The sequence below is a fragment of the Danio aesculapii genome, chromosome 18 (assembly GCF_903798145.1).
Source record: "Danio aesculapii chromosome 18, fDanAes4.1, whole genome shotgun sequence".
Classification (NCBI taxonomy): Eukaryota; Metazoa; Chordata; class Actinopteri; order Cypriniformes; family Danionidae; genus Danio; species Danio aesculapii.
This window is the reverse complement of record NC_079452.1, coordinates 15,868,578-15,896,125: the sequence shown is the minus strand read 5'-3', so window position 1 is coordinate 15,896,125 and position 27,548 is coordinate 15,868,578. Positions and strand designations below refer to the sequence as shown.

General features: G+C 35.7%; 1 protein-coding gene across 4 annotated transcripts in view; it reads left to right on the top strand.

Moving 5' to 3' along the window:
- The window catches only part of aplp2 (amyloid beta (A4) precursor-like protein 2), a 169,188-nt gene extending 142,387 nt beyond the window's left edge, over positions 1–26,801 (top strand). For 2 of the 4 annotated variants that reach the window (XM_056478775.1, XM_056478772.1), the window contains 6 exons: positions 343–516; positions 3,405–3,440; positions 11,560–11,642; positions 17,983–18,039; positions 20,937–21,113; positions 24,091–26,801. In XM_056478775.1, coding sequence (XP_056334750.1) covers positions 343–516; positions 3,405–3,440; positions 11,560–11,642; positions 17,983–18,039; positions 20,937–21,113; positions 24,091–24,192 — 629 coding nt within the window. In that variant the 3' untranslated portion in view covers positions 24,193–26,801. The remainder of the gene's footprint in view (positions 1–342; positions 517–3,404; positions 3,441–11,559; positions 11,643–17,982; positions 18,040–20,936; positions 21,114–24,090) is intronic. The other 2 variants (XM_056478774.1, XM_056478773.1) reach the window with 2 other exon arrangements.
- The last annotated feature ends 747 nt before the right edge of the window (positions 26,802–27,548 follow it).

The following is a 27,548-nucleotide window of genomic DNA, read 5'->3' as shown; positions in this document are numbered from 1 at the left end:
TCATTTTACGAGAGGAGCCATGCCATTGCCTAGTATAGATGAGACCAGAGTGTGTGTTTGACAGAACTGGGTCAAGGCTCCTTCAGATTCCCCCCAGTGTCTGAAGATGGGTAGTTTTTAAGCCAGACTCTGTGCAGATTTCATTTTTTTGCGAGACTAGAGAAGTACAAAGGGTCATTTTAGCTTCGCTGGTGCTGCCGCAGCATGTGGATAATTGATCTGCTTTATCATGAGTGTTTCCTGCCTCATTTAATGCTTATATTCCATATCTTTTCCCTCCTGCGATTTGCTGTTTATTAAACCACATTTCTCTCTCTCTCTTTCTGTCTCTTTCAATTAAAGATGAGCTTCTGCAGGTCCAAAAGGCAGATATGGACCAGTTCCTGTCCTCCATCTCTGAATCTCAGCCTGACGTCACCGTGTCTTCTGAGGAAAGTGTCGAGGTTCCTGCTTTTGAAGGAAAGCCCTTCCGCCCCTTCCAGGTCAACTCTCTGGGCTCCCCCGCTGAACCTGAGGGTACGTTTCTTGTCTATATTTACACTAGTGAAGGTTGCGGTTTCTCTTCACAGTTTCTCAAAATGGCCCTGTTGCCGAGGCAGGTTTTGCGTCGGGGTCGTGTCACTACTGCTGCTTCCTGAGTGGAAAAAATTCAGGGTTCCACATAATCGATTTGTGTTGAGACCAGGGCTTAATTTGTGCCGGAACACGCCGGATCCGGCACCTCTGAAATCTGATCCGGCACCTCATTTTACCGATCCCCCTCTTCACCCGTCCGCTGTTCACTTTCACTTTGTTCTGCGACTCCCCAACCTTCTTCACTTTCGTCCGCGACAACCAACACCCGCCCCGGCTCTTAACTTGGGTCCGCGTGACACCCCCCGCTATCCAACTATATAACTATCCGCTATCCCCCTGCTATTTCGTGCGCAATACCTCTACATCCTCAGGTAGCATGCCGGATCTGTTCCGGGACCTCGCGATTCACAAATTAAACACTGGTTGAGACAACATGAAGAAATTAAGTTCACTTATTAGTTGTTGTTTTTTTGTTTCAAATTTAAGTGGATTGAGCATAAAACAATTAAGTTGTCCCCCAAAAAACTCAAAAATTGTGTTGTTTTAGCTCATTTTAAATAGTAGTTTGAACAAACAACAAATGCCATTTTTTTGGAGTGCTGGCTGGACAAATCTGCATAACCAAACCTGGTCTCCCATCCTGACCAATGTGGTTTTTGGCTTGAGTTAAAAGGATTGTTCACACAGAAGTTACATTACGTTATTATGTTAATACAGAGCATTTTATTACATTTTCCATTAAAATATTAAATAGATATTAAAATATTTTCATTAAAAGATTAACCAAAGTCTTCCCATGGGTTGCAGCTGGAAGGGCATCCGCTGCATAAAACATATGCTAGACAAGTTGGCGGTTCATTCCGCTGTGGCGACCCCTGATTAATAAAGGGACTAAGCCGAAAAGAAAATAAATTGAATTTGAATTTGAATCACTAGCAAATTGATCACTAGCCACAATTTTGTTGTTGGGAAAATCTATTTTATATGCATATATTTGACTTTGACATGCTAAAATTACTTGATTTAGATTTTGTGTTGTGTCCACACGCCGCCTCATTCAATTCACTTTTAGTGTGTCGTTGAATAGCTTGCTCAATGAGCCAATGGGTCATGGTTTCATTGTATCACATTACATTGCCTTTTTATTTCACATGACTTTTGAGAGCTGAAAATGAAGGATTTCCTAAATTTATCTCTGACCACACTAAACATAAATAAATAATTATTTCTCAGCCACAAGTTTTTTAATTGTCAAAACAAGCAAAATATTGCTGTGTTCTATACTTTTTATTTAACAAAACATTTCTTAAAAAAGAACATTTAAAAAGTAATTATTGTCATGTATCTAAAATATGTACAGTAATCTGTCCTAGCTAAAAGTCCCAGATCACCAGTTAACAAAACATAAATGGGAAGTTAATCTACTATTAAAGCAATGTTATTGTAAAAAATGATCATTAAACCATATTAACAAAAACTGTAAGCAAAAGAACGCAGGTGAAAAACGTATCGTGTGTGATAATGAAAGGATGATTACATGCACACGGTTAACGTTGGGCCAATTAATAATCTGTTCAAAGCATGGTTAAAGCGAAAAGCAACCGGTGCTGCTTACAAAAAGACAAATCTGGAGCTCTCGAAAGCAATAAGACTATGGGTGCATGAGAACTTTTTTGTCTAGTCTATATGATAGAGAACCGATCACACCAGTTGCGTTTCTAGGCACGGTTGCTTCACGCAAGGAAATGGGAGCGCGCACGCATTTTAAACAGTCGCCCGCATCACATCAGCTGTTGGTTCGAGTGATCATCCTGTCATTCGGTATTCGCCTGCTGTTTTTTTTGCTGACACGAACACAATTATTTTTGTCGTGCTGCTTCTCGATTCTAAGATCGCCTTTGCATGCATATAGGACCATCCTTATTGTCGAACCCTGCTTTTAAGAAAACTACAAATGATTTTCAACCATTTTTTTTACAATTATTTTCAACCAGGCAAAGTGGCTAGTGGCGGTGGCTGTCTAACCTGCTACAGCTGAAATCTACCCGCACTTGGCGGGTTGGCGGGTGTTAATGTCAAGCCCTGCAAGCAGCCAATATCTTATTAACAGGCAGGTAACAAGCCACTAGTAATAATGAGAATTGGTACTTCAGCTGAAGTGTTACTGTACACATTTATATAGAAGGTGAAATTTCCAGCCAACATTACTCTAGGTCGTTCACACACATCAGTGTTATGTCTGTTTCTCTGCCTGGCTCTTGTTAAAGTGTGTGTTTTGAGCCAGTACTAAAGGTCTGCTTGTAAAGCCGCTCAGGTGAAGCTCTCTGGCAACATGAGGCCTGTTCACGGTAGCCTTTTCCAAAGGGAAGTCCAAATTTTTCTGTCGGGCCTATGCTGTCGGGTTTATGCTTATCTAAGCTCGCCTGAATCTCTGTTGGCATCGCCTTAAACATGACGGCATTTGAAGTTGAGCTAAACTCATAAAGCCTGAGGCTCTGGCATGAAAATGTCTCATCCGTTGTCCTGCCTGGGCCTGCCAAGCCTTTAAGGAAAAGGCGAAATGTGCTAAATGAAGGCGCAACATACAAGAAGAGCAATGAAATAAACACATCGGAGCCCAGGAGGTCTTTCATTATGACGGGTTCTTTCTTCCCCCTGTTCTTTGGTTTGTTTTTCTTTATCATTCTGTCCCTGCGGGTTTCCCTTGTTCGCCCGCAGACACAGCTTGATAACCCTGACTGCTTCTCTTTTACTCACCTGTTTATTTTTTCTCTCTTTTCTATCCCAATCTTTTCTTGTTTTGTCTTTTGCTCGTATGCAATGCCTAGGCGATCTCTCTGAACCCCCTCGTGCCTTCAAGAAAGGTGGGTCTTTGCTGCTTTTCCTCGGTTTCTCTTTTTTTATTCCTCCTCAGCTTTTTAAAATGTTGTGTTTGCTGTTTTTTTTGTTTGTTTGTTTAATTTGTTGCCGATAGGGCTGGGTAATGTATCATATTTTGATTCTGATCTATGATTGATTTATTTCACGATATTTCAGGGATTGTCAGCTGGCCTGTTTTTAAATAAAAGCTATTTTTGTGACTGCTGAAAGTGCATTATCACTATATATTGTCTATATATTGTACACTGATTTTGACAATAAATAATAAAAGATCTATACTCAATGGGGAAGAAATTAAAAGTGAGTTAATTGATTTAAACACATAAAATGGATTATACATCCAAAGAGTATTTTCTACATTCATATTATTGTTTTATTATTTTTTGTAATATTTAAATTACTTTTTTATTGATGGTTTGTGAAATGTTGTGTTTTTATTGTTATTATTATTATTATTATTATTATTATTATTATTATTATTGTTATTATTATTACCATTATTATTATTAATATGTTCAAAGAGTATAGCTAACGAGTACTTTCTTGATTCATATTATTGTTTTGAATTGTTTACTAATATTATGATTATTTTTATTCATGGTTTGTAAAATGTTATTTATTATTTTAATATTATTATTATTAAACATACATACAAATATTAGTATTTTCTTCATTCACATTATTGTTAAATATACTTATATATATATATATATATATATATATATATATATATATATATATATATATACATACATACATACATACATACATACATATATATATATATATATATATATATATATATATATATATATATATATATATATATATATATATATATATATATATATATATATATATGATTAATTCTATCATGTGGGGATTTAAACAGTGTTAGATTCTGTTTAACTGAAGATTAATCCGAAAACTTTGCCCAGCCCTACTTGCATAGCCCACATCTTGACTCATCTCCCATCTCTCCTCATATTTTTACTGTATTTCCACCTCATAGTTTTGCTCTGTCCGTCTCCTCAGCGCTGTTAGCCATCTCGTTCTTAATTTCCCTCTCAGTCACTCCCTCAGATGGAGAAACCAAACATCCCATCTCTCAATGTCTGGCCGGAAGAGCTTTGCCTAATGAAAAGTCCAGGCAGCTTGTTAAGCTAATTAGCTATTTGGATTGGAGAACGAGTCCAGTCTAAATGTGCTGTGTGCTGCTGAATCAGTTATGCCTGCTCGCTACCTGCCTGTGTCAGGAAGACAAACAGCCTGATTCAGATGGTGCTCTCTGTCGACAGATCTTTAGCGCTCATTTGGTGTTTATTGGGCTTCTCTCATCTCTCTTCTGTTATCCGAGTTTGTTGATTTAGTAGTTCTGTTGTAGGACTGACTCGCAACCAGCTTTTGCTTCCAGATTGTGTAATTGGAGCATCAACCTGTTTACCATTTAACCTTGTGATCCCACTTCCTATAAATGCACCAGTAAACCTGCTCTTTAGATTATTAGTAGTGCTTGACCTTCGCTAATTAATGTGCTTTCTATAATTTTTGATCTGAGATGTTCTGTCAATTTTTTTTCAAGCAAGAAAATAATTATTTAGAATTCGTGCAAATATATATGCAGAATTTTTCTAGCGAATTTGTTTATGTAAATTATAAGTTTGTAAATTAGTTTAGGCTTGAAATTAATGTTGTTTTTCTGATACTTCAGTTTCTTGGATATTAAAACATTATCAAAACTACTACTAATAATAATAACATTACTATTAATACATACATGTCATCATTTGGCAGATGCTTTTATATAAAAGTGACTTACAAATTTAGATTTTTGAGTAGAAAAAAGAGATTTTCTAGTTACAATGTCAGATTAATTTTAAGAGAAAATAAAATAGAAATAGATATACTTGGTATTTTTAGAATAAAATCAGTCATTTTTATGTAAATATTTATAAAGCAAGCAGAATATTGTGCAATTGGAGCATCAACCTGTTTACCATTTAACCTTGTGATCCCACTTCCTTTCAATGCACCAGTAAACCTGCTCTTTATATTATTAGTGGTGCTTGGCTTTCGCTAATTAGTGCGCTTTCTATAATTTTTGATCTGGAATGTTCTGTCATTTATTTATAATGCGTCAAGCAAGCAAATAATGCAGATTTATAGTATGTGCAGATATATGTGCAGAATTTTTGATTCTGCATTCTAAATTATAATTCTAAATTATAAATAAATTAGTTTGAGGCCCGAAATTAATTTAGTTTTTCTGATACTTCAGTTTCAGGCATATTTAAACATCAAAACTACTACTAATGATAACATTACTATTAATACATTTACATGTAATCCTTTGGTTCTTTTGCTCTTCAGATTATAAGAGGTGCTTGGCCTTCGCTAGTTAGTGCGCTTTTTGATCTGTGATTTATATATAATGCATCAAGCAATAATGTGTTAAGCAGAAAATAAATTATTATATTAAATAAAATATTAGAGTTTTTTTTTTAAGAAATCATGTAATTTATGATTTATTTATTTACTGAAACATAAATTTACTTTATTATTATTATTATTATTATTATTATTATTATTATTATTATTAGTGTCTAGGGTGAAGATTAATCATAATTAATCGCATCCAAAATAAAAATTTGCTTTGACATAATATCTTATATATATATATATAATTTATAGATTTTTGTATATATTTTAATTTAGGTATAATTTGTATCACAACGATATATAATTTATATCAAAATATAAATAAACCTTTTCTGAGATGTATGCATGCATGTGTTATGATATATATATATATATATATATATATATATATATATATATATATATATATATATATATATATATATATATATATATGTATGTATATAATGAATAATATTGAAATTATCCTTATATTTCAATTGAATTAATACATAGACACAGTACAGGCACATATATTATGTCAAAACAATCTTTTATTTTGGATTTAAATGTATGTCTTTTATTATCTTTATGATTAATCTTTGCCCAGCACTAATTTAAAATGTTTATTATTATTATTATTATTATTATTATTATTGAAAACCCTCATGATGTCAAAAGCTCACAGTGAAGCATGCAGCACATCAGATTTAATTTGTAGGTAATAAAATGCTGTCTTTTCAAATTTAATCTTTCTGCTAAACCATTTCACATTCTCAGGCATTTTAAAGTAATTTTTATAGGCAACACTGCTGTTTCAAAAACTCATCATCACAGATTTTTACTATAGAATTTGTACAATTGGTGAGTGTTTTTTGCTGCAGACGTGAATGATCCCTTAAGTCATGCAGGTAGAAAGGTGTAATACTTTTGAAATCATGATTGCGTGAGTTTTGCACTGATGAAAATTCCCAGACCTGTGCAATTAGCTCTTTTGACTTAAGATGGATATTAAGCCGATATATAGCAAGAGACTCAAAAAACCACAGTACCAAACATCCCTCCCTTTTCTTGTTGTCTCATCTCATGTGTAAAGTCTATTTGTCCTGGTAACATTCTGTTATGAGGCTGTAGACTTGACTGTAGGGTTTCTAGTGTGTGTTTTCGTATTGGTTAGTGTTTTAGTCATGTGTGGTGAAGCTCTAAGCACTGCTCTGTAGACCTTGTGACTGCCGCTGGATTTATAGTTAATCTTTTAGTGCTGCTGACCTGCTGCTTTGACAGTCAAACAATGAGTGTAGGTGGAACGCATTGTTGTCCGCTCCACCAATCAGATATCCGATGGGCTGTTATGCAACATGGGTTGATTTTAGCCAGGTGCCTTTGAATGTTTTGATCTGTTGTGGTACAGCAGATAAATGCTTTTTTGTATTGTGATTTATTCTGTATCCTTTACATTTGGGACATTTTCAAATTAACATTACATTTTTTGACCAGTTTGCTAAAAAGAAGCTCTAAAAAGCATTTTTGAAAGCTGAAAGAAATGTTTTTATGAGACATTTGTAGAAATAAAATACAAAAGTGGATATTTTACTCAAATCCATACCAAGTAAATACAGTATATCCATAGAAACTGAGAATTTACAAGTCTCTTTAATTTATTTTTTTTCATTATTAATATTTAGGTACTTGTAATTTCACTCATTCCAGAATATCAATCATTTTCCGTTAATTTTCCTTAAACTGGAATGACATACAACAATGTATAATTTACAGTAAACTGAATTCATTATTACAGAGCCCCCCTAAAGAGTCACTATTTTAAATATTGTGTGCGCCACGCGTGTGAGGAACAGCTGATGGTGGCCATAGCAAATACAAATGGCAGAGGATCACGAGTTCAGAAACGCTTTTAAATCGGTAAAGGATGAAGCATGCATCGCATTTATAACGTGGTTTTGGACGCAATATGTGAATAGCCCATACAGATTTAACCTAAGAGATACAGTACAAGCACTGATCTATAATAGATAAGTGATTACAAGCTGCATGGAGCGATTACAAGTTACAACACACTATTAAAAACATATTTTGCAAACTACAGAAAACGAGGCAACAATTTTAATTATACTTACATGTAATGATCTGGAGAAAAAAGAAACTGGTCCATATGAACTGTAGCAGTTACTGACAAAGTTCCATACATAATAATTTCTGCTGCTCCTTCCTGTAATAACAAATAGCCAATGAATCCCGTGTTGCAGCATAGGTTATTGTATCAAAAATCTGAAAAATGACAGGAGCAGATGACAGGTTTATTTCCCGCAGCCGAATCTTTATCTGTCAGTGATCGTCATCTTCGTGTAATGATCAGTCATGTGATCCCCTGTGCTTCGCTAGCGTTTGAAGGAAAGGCGTGTTCACGTTTTACCGGATCCGGTACTACATATTTGGTGATGTACCGTGTCAACGTCGATGCATTCAGGCAAAAGATCCAGACCAAACACAATTAATTTATTTGACTATTTCATTAAAGAATCAATAGTTTTAAACACGGTGCACTTTCATTTTTATACCTCAGCTGGATGTTTTCATTCACTTAGAGCTGTGTTACACACTGCATGGAAGGTCATTTTCAAAAACCCATAATAGGGGCTCTTTAATGTAAAATAAAGCTAATTGCTTTAATGTGATCATGAACATTTTATTCTTTTTGTTGTCTATCTTGTTAGACATTTTAAACAGAGTTGACAGTAACAGTGTTGACGTTTTCCGCCATTTTGTGCTTTAGCTCAAGATGCTAACCTCAAACCAGAAGCACAATTTTCATCATATTATTGATTTAAAAAGGTAAATGAGACATTCACTGAAATATCTTGATAAAAGAGTTTACAAATAATTACAGTAATAGTAGATTATTATAATGTTGTATGCAAATTAATAAGAGAAGAATACTGACATACCTCAACACTTCCAGAGTTTCCCGCCAAAATAACTGACAGGCTTTTTCTCTCTATGCTACAGGCTGTTAAACCTCTTTATAATCAATATAACAGAATTGACCAGAATGTAGGAGCAAAAAATGCTGAAAATTAGACTTAATTTCAAGATAATTTAAGTTGAATGTATGATTAATGAGGCGGAGACGGTCAAAGATAGATATAGAGGGAGGTTTAAGTTACTACACACAAAACATTTGACATAATTTCTGTATTAAAGGGATAGTTTAATCAAAGTCTATGAACTTTTGTGAAGTTACTCGCCCTCAGTTTTAATTTGTTTTTCAGTAGAACACTAGCTTTTCCCCTACCGTTGAATTCTCTGTCATGTATACTAGCACAACTTCTCACCTGACAAGGATTTTATTAGCTTTTCCGGTTGTCAGTGTTATACAGCAGGGGGCGCTATTATGCTCCAACGATAATAAATGAGGTCTTATGAAGCAAAACGATTGATTTATACGAGAAACAGAGCATTATTTACAACATTATTACAGTTTAATGAGAGTGAAAACAGACGTTTTGTTGCATAATAATGACATGAGTAGCACAAACTCACAACGGAGAGAGGACTGGTATGTTGTGGTGTTCACCAAAATGGTCATGGGTGCATGATTAAAGGGATAGTTCACCCCAAAAAAATTTATTATGTCATCATTTACTCACTATTTACTTGTTTTAAACCTGTTGAGTTTGTTTCTTCTGTTGAACACAAAAGAAGATATTCTGAAGAAAGCTCAAAAGCATTGACTACCATATTTGTTTTTCCTGGATCTTCAGCTTTGTTCAAAATGTCCTCTCTTGTTTTTAACAGAACAAAGCAACTTATAAAATAGTGTAAATATTAGTAAATGTAGTGTAATAGTGAGCAAATTTTCATTTTAGGTTGAACTATATCTTTAGATGGTGCTAATCCTTGATCCTGTAATGTGTATTGTGCATAAGAAAACATTGATATGAAATAGTACACTTGAAGTACACTTTAGGTATAGTTGAAATTATCTTTTATTTCACTGTATTATTAATAAAAGTAGTGCTTTTTAATAAAGCTTTTCAGATTTTTCACAGGGTGTACTTAATAGTCAGATACCCAACAAACACATCTACGTTGTAGCGATGTCTGTACAACGTTGTAATTTTTCAAAGACAACGTCGCCACTTACGTGCTTGCTACATTGTTACAACATAGAAATGTAAGACGTGAGAAGGCTGTAGTAATGTTGTCGTGTGACATTCATCAACCGTAAGACGACGTTCTTACTACGTGTATTGGTGTTTTTCCTGGCAGTTTATCAATGCTGCCTAAAATACAGGATAAGCAGTAATAATTTTAAATATTGTTTATTCATTTTCCTTTTTAATTTAATAACTGCATATGCAAACATTTAAGTGTAAAAATGTCACACAAATGTATATAATAAAACTTTTTTATTATATATTTCACAATATTTGATACATACAGTACAGATCTAATTATAAGCAAACAGTATAATATGAGGTTTAGATTACAATAAATAATTAACACTGGACATTGAGCATCGAAACTCTGGACTGGAGAATACAGCAGTCCATGGAGCGCAGCTAAAGGCCAGTAGAGAAGGTAGTATGGAGAACGCAGTCAAAGAAAGAAACAAATCCAACAGAGAATCCAGTGTCAGAGATGGATCCACAGCAGACACAAGGCAACAAAGGCAGTGAGCTAGAGAGGGCAGACCAGAGCTTGACACAGCAGGACCACACAAATGACCACTGATGACTTATTTAGCAGGAAGAAATAAAGCAATACTCGCGTCTCCTCTGTCGTTGTTGAATGAGACACCGAACGGTCTGTTGAAATTTAAACTGATTCATCTATGACGAGTAAATGTTGTGCAGTGGTCGTTAAATGGGAATATTATGACACCGTTGTGACAACCTTCAGCAACAACGTAGTTCCTTAAACTATTTACAAGGTTGGCGCGATGTTGTAGGAAGGTCGCTACGTTGAGGCAACGTTGTGTGTTTGTTGGGTAGTCTTTTAATAATCGATTTGTACACAAATAATAATAATAGTAATACAATCTTTCCAAAAAAAAAAAAAAACAAGTCAAAGATCTGTAAAATATTGCAATATCATAATCAAAATGAACACTTAAATAAAACATTTTTCACTTCATGCAGATGATTAATTAACACAATTTCTAATTCTGGTACGAGATAACCACTTTGGACCATATTATCATTTTTGTACTAAGAAATATGTCATGTGTTGTATCTCAAATAGGATTTGGTTGCAGTCTTGTGGTAGTTTAAAATAGTTTAAGATGTTGTAGGGCAATTATATACATATATTTATAGAGCTGTGACTGAAAACAAGTGCTCACAGGATTTCCCAAGGCTCTAATTCTACCAGGAAGAGACCTTTTGACCAAAGCAGATCACAGCTCTTGCTTTTAGCTGCTGAGCTTGTCTGGACTGATCCAGGAAGAGGTTTTCTTTTTTTCTACATCTACACTTTATTAATAAGTGCATGACTAATGAATGATCTGGAGTTGCCCTCTACTGGCTGTACGGCAAAACAGCAGAAATTAAAACGGCTGCAGGTTTCTGGTCATGATTCGGCTTTTGGTGTTGTTAGGATTACAGTTTATCGAAGTGCAAGTTTGTAGTTGGTCTTGCTGTCTCTGATTGGCTTGTTTCTTTGCAGGCTCTGGCATGAACAGTCTGGATGGTCTGATTGGAGCAGAGGAAAAAGTCATCAACAGCAAGAACAAGATCAACGAAAATGTGGTGAGACGTCCAGCCTGCCTTCAAAGCCGCACACACACACACAAAAACAGTAGCATCTGCTAACATTAGCTCTTATATATGAAATTACATAAACCGAAAACTACAACAAAAAAATGACAGCGCAGAATTTTTAATAACTATACTTCGTGATTCACCTAGATAAACCTTTAGGATACAGACAACCTGCTCTGTAAATAACTGATATAACTATGATCTCATAGTTATAACTGTGCCATTTGAATCATTTGTCTACAAACAAATTGCAAGGCAGCACTAGATTTTCTTTCACCTTGTTTTCGTTCTCCATAATTTATTGTCAAATATGGTAAGTGCCTCCATTTTACAGCATGAAAACTGAAATATTTGTATAAAAAGCCATAGATACTTTCACTATATTCATACTGTACAGTTTAATACCAAATCATTAGTCCTCCAATGAAATTGTATTTCTTTTTTTAAATATACGCTTACTGGCCACTTTATTAGGTACACCTGTCCAACTGCTCGTTAACAAAAATTTCTCTTCAGCCAATCACATGGCAGCAGCTCAATGCATTTAGGCATGTAGACATGGTCAAGACGATCTGCTGCAGTTCAAACTGAGCATCAGAATGGAAAAGAAAGGGGATTTAAGTGACTTTGAACGTGCCTTGGTTGTTGGTGCCAGATGGGCTGGTCTGAGTATGTCAGCAACTGCTGATCTACTGGGATTTTCACGCACAACCATCTCTAGGGTTTACAGAGAATGGTCTAAAAAAGAGAAAATATCCAGTGAGTGGCAGTTCTGTGGGCGCAAATGCCTTGTTGATGCCAGAGGTCAGAGGAAAATGGTCAGACTGATTCCAGCTGATAGAAAGGCAACAGTGACTCAAATAACCACTCGTTACAACTGAGGTCTGCAGAAGAGCATCTCTGAACGAACAACACATTCTACCTTGAGGCAGATGGGTTATAGCAGCAGAAGACCTCACCGTGTGCCACTCTTGTCAGCTAAGAACAGGAAACTGAAGCTATAATTCACACAGGCTCACCCAAAATTGGACAATAGAAGATTGGAAAAACGTTGGCTGGTCTGATGAGTCTTCATTTTTCTGCTGCGACATTTGCATAGTAGAGACAGAATTTAGCGTCAACAACATGAAAGCATGGATCCATCCTGCTTTGTATCAACGGTTTAGGCTGCTGGTAGTAGTGTAATGGTGTGGGGATATTTTCTTGGCACACTTTGGGCCCATTAGTACCAATTGAGCATTGTGTAAATGCCACAGCCTACCTGAGTATTGTTGCTGACCATGTCCATCCCTTTATGACCACAGAGTACTCATCTTCTGAGGTTACTTACAGCAGGATAACGCATCATGTTATAAAGCATGAATCATCTCAGACTGGTTTCTTGAACATGACAATGAGTTCACTGTACTCAAATAGCCTCCACAGTCACCAGAACTCAATCCAATAGAGAACCTTTGGGTTGTGGTGGATTGTGAGATTAGCATCATGGACATGCAGCCGACAAATCTGCATCAACTGCGTGGTGCTATCATGTCAATATGGAGCAAAATCTCTGAGGAATTTTCCAGTACCGTGTTGAATCTATGCCACGAAGGATTAAGGCAATTCTGAAGGCAAAAGAGTCCAACCCTGTACTAGTAAGCTGTACCTAATAAAGTGGCCGGTGAGTGTATTTTCATTAAATTATATTTAACAGAGAACACATTTTAAAACAATAGTCTTAACCAGGCTTAATTAGGTTAACTAGGCAAGCTGGGTTAATTAGGCAAGTCATTGAACAACAGTGGTTTGTTCTGTAGCCAATCAGAGAATAAACTTCTTAAGGGGGATAATAATAAACAAAAAAATACCTCCGGAAGTGGATCAAAAGTAGTCAATCTCAAAATATTTTAGGTCCATTTACATTTACTAGTGTGCATTCATGAGTGTGACCTTCTGACTTTTTTTCTTCTTATTAAATGCTTTTGAAACATGTTTACTCACTTATTTTAAGTCAACTAATCGTTTTTTTACAGTGCAAGTGTATCCATGATTCATGTTTGGAAATTAGACTGACAAGACTTTCAAACAGAAATGCCAAAAATGTAAATTCAGTATAAATTTCCAGAGATTTTCTTTTAGTCTATACATCAGAGAAATCTATATCCTTCGCTGAACTGAAGCCTATAATATAACCTTAGCTGAAACATCCTTACCCAAGCATTTCTTTTGCTGCCTTGCAATATCTGCTACCTCCTTCCAGAAATACAGATCTGGTTTATTTCAGGCTCATCTCATGCATATCCCAGCATTCACTGCATGCCACCTTCACATATTTCCCAGTCACATTCCAGTGTGCCTCTAATGGTGGTCGTGACGAGCTGGACTGGACACTAGCAGTGCATGATCTCTGAAGAATGTGACTCGTGTTTTTGCCTTGTACAGTATTTGTGCATGTTTGTCTACATGAAATCACATAGAGGAGCTTTCAGAGGTTCATGATCATCTAATGGTGTGTTCGCAATTAAAAGGTTTGGTTTGATCGGAAATGCGGTTCATTGGAGTTCATTGAAAACGGTCATTTGAACTCTGATAAACCTACAAGTGGATCGTCTCTGTTGACTTTGGGCAAAAAAACTTATATTTTTCTCTGACTTTCGGCATTCTGTTCACACAAAAAGCTGGTTTATACTTCTGCTTCAAGTGATCACCTTGACCCACGGCGCCAGCCTTGTTCGTAGTCGTGCATTCATACTTCTGCGTGCTGTTTTTGTTGCTCTGCAATAACACTTCCGAAACGCTAGCTAGCAGTTGGTTTTTATAATCCTCTGTGTCGAGTTTCTTCACTGGTGTTTTGTTTTTTCTGAACGCTACCTTAATGTACAAGTAGCTAAAACTTACTCATTCTGAGGCAGGAACCAGCAGACGTGCAACAACATTAACCATAAGGGAAACACAAAACAAAAGTTTCCATCTGGAGCTCCTTCACAGGACTCCACATTTGTGAACACTCGCTTCTTTGAGCTCGCAGCTCTCAGCACTGCCCACACTCGTCACCACTGAAGCTGGATTTATACTTTCGCCTGGGGCCGCATCGCGGACCTTCGCTGACTGTGTGCACACCTCATGAAACGGACGAGGCTTTTATACTTGCTGCGTTTGCCGTTAGGATATTCTTTTTAAAACGACAGGGGGTGGTCAAAAGAAACTGACCGTATAGTCAGACGAATAAACAGAGATGCAGGACTACGTCATATCATTAATATCATTTAATATTTTTAAACTAATTATTTTTATTAATTATTTTAATGATTATAAAGATTTTTATAACCGTTCAATATTTTTTTTACTCAAACTTTGATGCATCATTTGCTTTTGTTCAAATCTCGGACAGTTTTACCTATTAAAGTTTATTAAAATATTACTTATAACAGAACATGGGTTGCTCTACAAATTATTTTATTATGGCAAGAATAAAAGCAAAAAAAAAAAGTTCACTTACTAAAAACAGATGTTTTTTTATAGATTTAGCCCGCTCTACAATTCACACATTATTGTCTGGCTAGTTTCTGTCCTATAATTATGCTAAAAAAGCAATAATGCTCCAACATTTCTGACCATTATCACCAATAAAGCCAAGAAAAACAGGGCATCAGTATACTGTAAACCGACAGGTTCAAATATTCCTTTCCAGTTTTCAAAGAAATAATTTGTTCCTTAATTATAGTTTTGTAGCTATTAAATAGTTTTAAATTCAATATTGTAACACATATATCAGTGTAAAACCTTTTTCCATGGCCTCTTTTGGCTTTAACAAACTCATCCCTCAGGTTTTTCCAAACTTTTTAACAAAAACGTTCCTCGATTCCCATGGCTGTTGCAATTTCTAGCCAAGAATTTTTGATCATCTGGTTATCTCTATGATCACGGATCATAAAGATGTCTGTACAGGCGTACAGTTTCACACAAAATCTCTTCAAAGTGATTCATATCCAACTCAAGTCAAACGCGGCACTGTTTACGCTGTTTGCTCGAGTCTCAAAAAAAATCCTGCGCTCTGCCAGCCGAAATCACGCCGTGCGCACCCTAAACGAACCTTCGCAAACTCCAAACTTACATCACATTCGCCGTGCACTCAAGCGAACTAGTAGACGCGTTGAGTATAAACCAGGCTTAACAAGCCGACCAATCAGAGCATGCGTTACACGTTATTGCAATGTGTAGTTACATTTTTTGAGAGGTGCACGTCAGCCTCTGCAAGTGTTGTAGTGTGCACTGTAAAAATGAAGGCTTTCACAAAATTATGACGCAGTCTTGTGACCAATTCAGCTAACATGGTGGATGACATTGTAAAGCAGATGTTTTGGATGCTGTCTGTTTATTAGAGACTATTTTCAGTTTGTACATGCTCCATTTTGGCTTTTTTTAAATGACAAAACAACAAATCAACGTTTTGGCGCATTGTTTCAAAGAGACAGAAAGTAAATAAATGGCAGGTGTATTTGACGCAGGAAAAAGCGTCTTATATCATACGCAGTGAGCGAAAGTGTTACGCATGAATGAAAGCATTTTCAGTTGTTTTAGTTTGGGTGACAATTTTGTTCGGAATTGAAATATTAGTGTGAACATGGAGCGTTTTAGATGAAAACTGTGTTTTCAAATTTATCTGAATTAGTGCAGACGTAGCCTAAGGCTTCGTTTACACTCGTCATACTGTTATTTTCTGTAAATATTTTAAGGTTCATTAAAATAACCCTTTAAAGGGATAGTTATCCTAAAAATGAAAATGTACCCACTCTGAAGTGGTTCTAAAGCTTTGCACTTATCCTGTTGAACGTAAAACAAGATATTCTGAAGAATGTTGAAAAAAAGTAGCAATATATCAGCAATGTCTATCAATCAATATATCAGCAATGTCTATCAATCAATATATCAGCAATGTCTATCAATCAATATATGAGCAATGTATCAATCAATATATCAGCAATGTATCAATCAATATATCAGCAATGTGTATCAATCAATATATCAGCAATGTCTATCAATCAATATATCAGCAATGTCTATCAATCAATATATCAGCAATGTCTATCAATCAATATATCAGCAATGTCTATCAATCAATATATCAGCAATGTCTATCAATCAATATATCAGCAATGTCTATCAATCAATATATCAGCATGTCTCATTCGTCAACTTGCAATCTAATTGACCAACGCATCAGTTTGTAACTTTTACATTTAGAGGATGACTTAATACATTCTCATTGGTACATTTTAGTATGATTTGCTCCTCCTTAATAGGATTTCCTCCAAATTAAATGAGTCACTTTTTTGACAATACACAAATAGTTGCATTTTTTTGTGAGATTGGGATGCATCAACTAAACCCATTGTAATACCAGTTGTAAACAGGACCTAAATCCACCAGAAAGTTTAATGGTTAAAACTGCAGGTGTGAACAGTCCAACCAGTGCTAATGTGTCATTTTTTTATCTGTACTAAATGAATCTCAAAAAAGTGTGAACACACCATGAGCATTGTTAAAGGGATAGTCTACACAATTATGTATTTTGTAATTTGCATTTATCTTGTTCCAATTCTGTATGACTGACTTTTTTGTGAAGCAAGATATATTTGACGATTGTCGGAAACCCAGCCATTTTGATTCCATTGACTTTCATTGTATTGGCACAAATACTATGGAAGTCAATGGGAAAACCATTGGCTTGGTTGTCTATGGTATTTTTAAAGAAAATCCTCTTTTGTGTTACACAGAAGTGACTAAACTATGACCAGAATTATGTTGTTTGAGTGGAATATCCCTTTAACTTTTTATCTGACTGCTCCTCAATCGAATGTTTTGATGGCAAAATTACTAAATGAACATGAATGTTTACAGTAGCCCTGCATTAGACGCAACCAGTCATGTCATCTAACAAGGACATCATAACCACATCGGACCATCTAAATTATTTTGGATTTGCTCACAGTATTTAATACTCATTAATAACAACAAAACCAGCACCACAGCCACCACAGACAATGTGTTACTTCAATATCCAGAATAGCTTATGATCAATGTTAGTTATTCCAATTACAAATTTATCTTTTAACATTGTGTCCCCGTCAATTTAGATTTTTATTTATTTATTTTCTTTCTATATATATATATATATATATATATTAATATATATATATATATATATATATATATATATATATATATATATATATATATATTTTATTCGGCATTTCCATAGACTGCACACACCACATTTTCTTACTCACACACACACACACACTGAATCTTCAGTAACTGAGCCTGCCCCTGTCTGTGTTGGCAGGTGATTGATGAGACTCTGGATGTTAAAGAAGTGATTTTGAATGGTGTTGATCCTCTGGTAAGTACAACGCCCTCCTGTGCCCAACACATGGTACTGTCAAACACTGCAGTCTGATTCTGGCCGGTAAATGTATTTGCGGTCGCCTGCTTCTGTACTGTCTGTGAGCAAATGACAGTTTTACATCTTTCATGGCTTTCTATTGTTTCTCCACGCGTTTCCACAGCACGTGTGCATGTTTTTAATGCGATCGCATGGGCATGTCAGCGGACACCGTTTATCATTTGTCATCATTAGATTCTCACACAAATGGGACTGAGCATTAAACATTTGTGTGCTAAATTGCCAGTCTGTGCACATTCAGTCCATTTAGCACTTTACAAAGCAGATCAATACACACCAACACATTCATTCAAGGTAAAGCTCAATTTTGATCTTAACGGAAGACTCCACTCTTTATTAAATAGGCTAATTTTACAAGTCCCTTATAGGTAAAGAGTTCAGCTTTACCATTTTTTAATTCATTCAGATGATTTCCAGGTCTGGCGGGAACACTTTTAGCTTAGCTTAGCATAAGTCATTGAATCAGATTAGACCATTAGCATCTCGGTCAAAAATGGCGCGTTTTTCGATAATTTTCCTATTTAAAGCTTGACTTTTTTGTAGTTATATTATGTTTTAAGACTAATGGGAAATAAAATGTTATTATTTTCTATGCTGATATAGGAATTATACTCTTATAATAATCAAGGAATTTTATTGTCGCACCATGGCTGCAGCAATGAAATATTACATAGCGTTGTGAGATTTATTAGGTGCTGCGTAATGTAAATATTGAATTAATTCCACTAAAAATTCATAATTATATGTTTGAATAAAACCGTGTTTGTTTTATTTTGTAAACTACTGATGACATTTCTTCTAAATATAATCTTCAAATTTGGTCCTTTTTTGTGCATAAGATGATAATTGTTTTATCAGATGTCATATTCATTTCAAAAAATCAATATTTGATCAATTTCTTTGACTTTCAAACACAAAAACATTTGTTATTTTGATTAATTGTAATATACTGAAGAATAAATATCTATACTTTTTTATTTCAAATTTAAAAGGAAAGTCAGCATATCTTTATATACAGTGCTCAGCATAAATGAGTACACCTCACAAATCTCTCTTTTTAATTAATATTTTCTATAGAATTTCTATTTACAATAATATACACTACCTGACAAAAGTCTTGTCGCCGATCCCAGTTGCAAGAGCTACAAATAATAACTTGACTTCTAGTTGATCATTTGGAAAAGTGGCAGAAGGTCTGCATCCCAATCATCACGAATACTGCAGAAGACCTATTGGAACCCGCATGGACCCAGGATTCTCACAAAAATCAGTCAAGTTTGGTGAAGGAAAAATCATGATTTGGGGTTACATTCAGTATAGGGGCATGCGAGAGATCTGTAGAGTGAATGGTAACATCAACAGCCTGAGGTATAAAGACATTTGTGCTGCCCATTACATTACAAACCACAGGACAGGGCAAATTCTTCAGCAGGATAGTGCTCCTTCTCATACTTCTGCCTCTATATCAAAGTTCCTGCAAGCAAAGAAGGTCAAGGTTCTCCAGAATTGGCCAGCCCAGTCACCAGACATGAACATTATTGAGCATGTCTGGCGTAAGATAGAGGCATTGAAGATGAATCCAAAGAATCTTGATGAACTCTGGGAGTCCTGCAAGAACGCTTTCCTTGCCATTCCAGATGACTTTTGTTAATAAGTGATTTGAGTCATTGTAGAGATGTATGGATGCAGTCCTCCAAGCTCATGATGGAGTCATACACCATATTCATTCTTTTTCCACTGCAGCATGACTTTATATTCTATACTGTACATTATTCCTGTTAAGTGACAAGACTTTTGTCTAAGCAAAGTCAGACCTTACTGTCCTGATGAAATAATTAAAAATCAAGGCATGATCATATTTTATTTTGGAAAAATCAGTGTAATCTAGAGGCCTTTGCCTTTCATATAAGCCACTTCTGATGATGATTAACTAATAGTCAAGTTATTATTCATTGTTCCTAAAACTTGGATAGGCGACAAGACTTTTTGTCAGGTAGTGTATTTGTGCTTATACATTAGATTAGTCAGTAGTCAATGAAGCCAAATCTGGAGCTAATCTAACACAATAACTTACGATAACAGTCCAAAAATGTGTAGCCCAAATTTTTGTTAGAGAAAAATATTAAATAAAAATTTTAAAAAGAGGAAAAATCAAGAGAAACAAACAAAAAAATCAAAAATTTTGTTGAAATGTTGTAGTTATTATTGTTTTTGCAATATTTCTCATGAATTCAAATGTATTATCTTTTATTTCTAAAGATGTCTATAAAATAATATTTTAATAAATGTATCTGTTTAATAAGTCTGTTTTGTTTAAATGCACTAAAATATATGACCCATATTCACTGAGAAATGGATAACAATATTCATTTTCAAAATGGAGTGTACTCATTTATGCTGAGCACTGTGTGTACTAATATTTCACTCAATCCCAAGATTTTATATATATATATATATATATATAGTGAATACTATATATATATATATATATATTATATATATATATATATATATAGTATAATGATATTAAAGTTAATCAATTATTCTTAAAATCAGTTGTTTTTATTGATAAAATGAGCTGACAATTTCCCTGTTATTCTGGTCTGAACGCTTTCTCTCTCTTTCTGCTGCAAATTCATTCGCTTCTCCTTTGCTCCCAGTTACGGTCCATCATGTAGCCATGGCAACTCTATTGTTAGCTCACTGTACGTTAGTTACAGTATGACTCCACAGCATCAGAAGCTATAAAAGACGTGCGTTCAGCCTGTTTGTCTGGGCTCTTTGTGCTTTGGGAGTGTAAATGTGCTTGTGTTTTGTTTTTTTTCCTCCTGCAGTTCAGCCGTGGCTCAGAGCAGGAGTCGTTCCGCCCTCTGGTGGACGATTTTAGCTTCGGCAGTAGTGCTCTGATCGGCCTGCTGGTGATTGCTGTAGCCATCGCCACAGTCATCGTCATCAGTCTGGTGCTGCTGAGGAAGAGGCAGTACGGCACCATCAGTCACGGCATCGTGGAGGTGAGAGAAACACACGGCCTATCATTCACTGCTAATGCTTGCAGTGCAACCTTGAGGAGAAAAACAACACAGCAAAACTAATTCCCTCAGTCTCTGTGAAGGATAATGTGCGAAGAGAAGTCTTGTCGTCTAACCCCTGTGTACTGTTCAAATTGACTACCCTTTCGTTTTGTTCCGGGGCTGTTTTTGCCCCATTGACTTTCGTTATAACGACAAAGCCATGACACCAAATAATCACCAAATGCGTTCTTGATGGTTGGTGGTTTTCCCTCTTGGGATGAGGTAGAATGTGTCATTTTTACTGTTGATCATTAGCTGGCAGCATTAACCCTTTAGATAGGCCTGCGCAACAAAGCTTCTGGCTTTTATATGGCATTCTATAAAGTAAAACAGCAGATTATAGTGTGTGTGTATAAATTAGTGGTGGGGCGTTATCGGCCTTAACGTGCTGCTTTAACGCAAGACTCTTATCGGGCGATTTAAAAAATATATATATGATGACTTTCAGCTTTATTTTAGCGTGGATGTATACCAGGCTGAATTGAAGGGGCGAGAATGAGTCTTCAAACCTGTGTGTATTCATACTGTGAAATTACCACATCGAACGTGACGTGCTAACATGGATGTAGTTTCCCCCGAGTGAATCTGATTAATGTTAGCTACACGTCTAACTATCAGGCATAATTTTGGGCAGTTTCACATTCACTCATGAACATTTCATTCATGCTGCCGTGACAAACTGGGGTATTAGACGCAACTAAGGAGTAAGGACTGGTGAGAGTGTTATGGAATTTAATAACGCACGAGGAATGGACAGAGAAAATATTCCGCATTTTACATTGAGTGTGTGCGTGTGTGTGTGCGTGTGTGTGTGCGGTCGGTTCTTTACTGACAGCCGCGTGAGTGGATCTTGTTGCAAAATATGGCAAAAAGTCCTACATGACGGTAATAGTTTGACTGCAGTGTTTACTTCAATAATGCCACTAATATCTGCATACTCCACATGTCTTTATTCCATTTCTGTTTAGTTCTGTTATGACTTTAGTCGGATTAAGGTAATCAGAAATCGCTGTTTTGAGCTTATGTAGACCTACAGTTCAAAATTCATGTTTAACTGAATAAACATCTAGTAAACACAAGTACATCTTATTGAACATCATTTATTTTCATCACCAATTTTCATAGTAGAACAGTTTCTCAAGCAGTTTGTGATGCATTTTGGAAACAGGAGATGAGCCCCTGGTCTAATGCGACTTATTTTTTGTCATTATTTGGGTAGCACACATTCTGAATGCCTTGGGCACATTTTAAATGAGCCATTTTAGTATAGATTTAAAAAATTTATCTATGCCCACCTAAAATATATATATATATATATATATATATATATATATATATATATATATATATATATATATATATATATATATATATATATATATATATATATATATATATATATATATATATATATACACACCGTACAGATCCGTAAAAATAGAATTGATAAAAATAGTGACCCCTTATTTTCAAACATCAGACTTCACACTACAAGACTTAAAAGGTTCTTCAAAAAAACATTTTTACTGCCTATTTTTCAACTATAGTAATATACAATATATATGTAACCCACCGGTCCTATTACACCTAACCTGGTCTGAGCTGGGATCGAACCATCGATTCTTTGTATGGGAGTTGGTTGCTCTAACAAGAAGGCATGGCTTTTAGCATCTGTTGCCAGAGAACCTTTAGAGGTCAGAGGAGTGAGGTTTACCTGCATAGCACTTCGCTAGCTGGCGTCCGGTACACTCACCCCCCTAAACCTCGATCCCATCCCGGATGAGCCCCCATGTATAACCCACTGGTCTTACTGCACCCATCTCGTTCTGAGCTGGGATGGAACTGATGATTCTTTGTACGGGAGTCGGTTGCACCAACAAGGAGGCTATAGACCAGGGCCTCTGGCATCTGTCGCTAGAGCTCCTTTAGAGGTCAGAAGAGTGAGGTTTACCTGCATAGCACTTCGCTAGCTGGCGTCTGTTACATACAGTATACATACTCTGATGTTAATAAGAAATGTCTCTTGAGCAAAAAATCGGCATAATCAACTCCGCTTTCTCTTCACAGGAGTGCATTACCTTTTAAGTTATATTAAAGTAGATAACACACATTTTACTTCAAGTATAACAGATCAGAATGTTCATGTTTTTAATACATTTTGGTATTACTGAATTGATTAGGCAGCACAGTGGCTCAGTGATTAGCACTGTCACCTCACAGCAAAAAGATTGCTGGTTCGAATTCGTGTTCCAGTTGGCTTTTCTTCAGACTTGAAGTACCGTTGTGTGTACCCTGATAGAAACCTATGTTTAGAATTCAAAAATGCGTGGTGCGACGATTCGGGACACTTCATGTTTCTGGTGCGCCACAAAGAGTGTCTGGTGTGCCGTGTCGCGGCTTCGAGCGGCGCATCCGGTGCCTCAGTCAAAGTTAATTCAGTGTGCATGGTTATTAGTTTCTGTGTACAAGCTCGGCACTTGAAACTAGCACACAGTTGGCTGTAAAACTATACAAAGACACATGATTTTGTACTCTCTGCTTGGTCTATGTCTGAGTCGTATATGTACGACTAATTGCTGATCCTCTCACTCCTGCTCCTCTCAGTCTGCCTGTCAGAGCGGGTGAGCTCATGGCCCCGCCCCCTTGTTACGTTGGTGGGAAGCCGAAACTAATTTACATGTGAAGCAACACACCCCTAAATCAGCGAACTGTGGACACGCCCCCAACATGACACTTTTTAACACATTATAATAAAAAAAATCTGAATTGTGTTTTAAACTAAACCTAAACTGGCACACTCAGAAGAACCATAATATTAATATTAAATCATAAAAAAGAGGTAAACTATGGGCCCTTTATAGGGTATTAATTAATAATTGATCATGTTTTTTATGTTAAATCTTCTGTTGTGTTTCAGGTCGATCCCATGCTCACTCCGGAAGAACGTCACCTGAGCAAGATGCAGAACCATGGCTACGAAAACCCCACTTACAAATACCTGGAGCAGATGCAGATTTAGCCATCATGCGGCGCTGTGGAGCTGACAGGGGTGAACATACTACTGACCAATTATAAAACTGCTCTCAAATCATTTCATGCATTTGAAATGCATATTCTGGTTCATTCAAAGAAAACAAAACAACAGCAACACAATGGTTTATTAATACTACTACTTCTAATACTGCTACTGTTGTACCATGGAGCGCAATTTTATGCTCTCGTAACTTTCGTTTTTTGTTTTACGTTAAAAGGCAACGGTTTTAAATCAGGAGAAGGTGATTCTGCAAATTGATTTTGGAATTGGAACGTATTATTATTATTATAATATTGTTTTAAATGGTCATTTAATAACGTTTGGTTTTAGTCTATAGAGGTACAGCAAAGGCGAAACAATCAATATATAAAGACACAGCAGTTTGTCTACACCATCGCTGGCCGCCGGATATACTACTTTTAAATAGATTGCTTGTATATGAAGGTTATTTGTAACAACTTAAATGTATAGTGAATCAGAAAATATGAACAAGAAATCATTCATTCATTTACTTTGTAATTATTAAAAACGCATAGAGAAAGTAGATGGTCAAATTTATTCATAGTCATATTCATGATTTTTACGATATATATATCTATTTTTTTCTCTCCAGAGCTTAAATCTTGGCTGGGTTACAGGTTTAAACTTTTGAGATTTAAAGGATTGAATGTTTTTCTTTCCGGTCCAAACATCTGATACCGTCGCCTGTGTAAGATACGAAGAACGGTTCCAACAGAACGGCGTGACAGCCGGCCAGATATTTTGGCCGATTGTGAATGTAGAGGTGCCCGATTTTCGTAACGTTATACCATGTGTTGTTATCTTTTGGTTATGGTGTCATATACTTGGACCAATAAATGGCGCGGCCCCTGGAAATGGTCATTGTGCATTGGTTTGAAGCGGCGAGTGGGTCAGGGGCCTCCAGTCTCCCATATCACGCTAAAATATTGTTTTACCCTGATTCTGAATGTTGTTTCTCACGCCGTTACGTCCACACACTTGATCTGGCCTGATAAAATGTCGCATTCAGCTTGAGTTTATTACTGCATTTTCATTTCATAGCTAATAGGGAGTTCTGTCTTGTGGCAATACTTTGCGTATATCAAAGAAAGTGTAGATATGTGACCAGAGTCGTCTGTAATTAAAGAAACATGTTGTTTTTTTTGGAAATAGGCTCATTTTACAACTTCCCTAGGGGTTAACGGTTTAGTTTTACCATATTTGAATGCATTCAGTGAATCTCAGGGTCTGGTGGGAGCACTTTTAGCTTAGCTTAGCACAACTCATTGAATCGGATTGGACCATTAGCGTCTTGCTCATTTTTTTTGTTTTAAAGAGTTTTGATAACTTTTCTTTTTAAAGCTTGACTCTTATTTTCTTTGAGTGAGCTGCTAATGGTCTAATCCGATTCAATGATTTATGCTAAGCTAATCTAAAAGTGCTTCCACCAGACCCGAAGATTGGCTGAATGAATTAAAAAAATAGTAGAACTCAACTATTTAATTCTATTTGGAAAAGGCTCATTTTACAACTCCCCTAGAGGTAAACAGTTGAGTTTTACCATATTTTAATCCATTCAGCTGATCTCTGGGTCTGGCGGGAGCAATTTTAGCTTAGCTTAGCATAAATCATTGAATCGGATTAGACCATTAGCATCTTGTTCAATTTGTTTTAAAGAGTTTTGATAACTTTTCTATTTAAAGCTTGACTCTTTTTTAGTTACATTTTGTACTACTAATATATTTTCTAGGCGGATACGGTTAGGAATTTTACTCATTCACGTTGCTGGCGTGCTATGGCTGCAGCAGTGCATTGATATTACACAATGTAACCACACAAGAGTCAAACTTTAAATAGGAAAATTATTGAAACTTTTATTTTTTTGAGTGAGATGCTAATGGTCTAATCCGATTCAATGCTTTATGCTAAGCTAAAAATGCTCCCGCCAGACCCGGAGATCGGCTGAATAAATGAAAAAATTGTAAAATAAGACTATTTAAAAAAAAAAAGTGGAGTGTTTCCATAAAAAAAACTATGAAATGTATAGTTTCTAGCATCAGTCCCACTTAGAAAATCATGGTAAAATGCACTAAAGTTACCCAGCTGGAGGCCAACGAACGTGAGAGATGTTTTGCATGTCTGCTACTACTATGGAAGGCAAGGAAAATGTTTGAATATTTTTTTTTCTATCTCTTCCCCTTCTACTTAGCAATGTCTTTGTATGCCTGTATAGTCGATGTTGCAATCATGGCTTTTATCAAGGACAACCTGTGGTGTGCATTGTTCTTATATGAGATGTTATGATATATATTTTTAAGTTTGTTCTCTTCTTCTTTGATTTTTTTTCTATTCTTTTCCCTCTTCCTGTGACAGTATTTCTGTATGTGACTTTCACTATGCACCTAAACGGCTCCAATCTTGGACCTTGTCATTGCCTGCTTGATTGTGAGATGGTCATGGGGTGAGGGGAAACCATACAAAGTTCATATATATATAGATATATATATATACTAGAAGTAAATAATGAATGAATGCAAAGGAAAATGGCTTCTTGGTTACAGGTGGGAAACACATCAATAAATTCACTACTTCCACGGAGGTGTCAGAAGTCTTTATTTAAAAAAAAGCGGACTTTTTTGCAGTTATAGACCTCATTTAGGCTACTATTTAATTATGAGATTTAAATACTGTATTTTCATGACATTTTAAGCACTATTTTAGCTGAAATAGATTGTTGGATGGTCATCATAACCAAAAAAGTACATTTGAAAATTCATTGATATCAACAATAGGTAAAATAGTATTCAAATGAATTTTAACATCGGTCACTTTTGGTGCTTCACACCTTTTCAGTGGTCTTTTTTTGTTCCAAGATTTAGAATAAAAATTACTTGTAAAATATTTTCTCTATTAAAAAACAAATACAGTAGCGAAAGATGACTTCATTAACAGTTTAGTTTTACCATATTTGAATGCATTCAGTCAATCTCTGGGTCTGATGGGAGAACTTTTAGCTTAGCTTAGCATAATTAATTCAATCGGATTAGACCATTAGCATCTTGCTCAATTTTTTTTGTTTTAAAGAGTTTTGATAACTTTTCTATTTAAAGTTTGACTCTACTTTGGTTACATTGTGTACTAAGACTGCCGGAAAATTTAAATGAGCTATTTTCTAGGTGGATATAATTAGGAATTATACTCATTCAGGTGTAATTATCAAGAAATGTTGCTGGCGTGCTATGGCTGCAGCAGTGCAAAGATATTACAAAATGTAACTCCACAAGAGTCAAACTTTAAATAGGAAAATTATTGAAACTTTTTTTTTTGAGTGAGATGCTAAT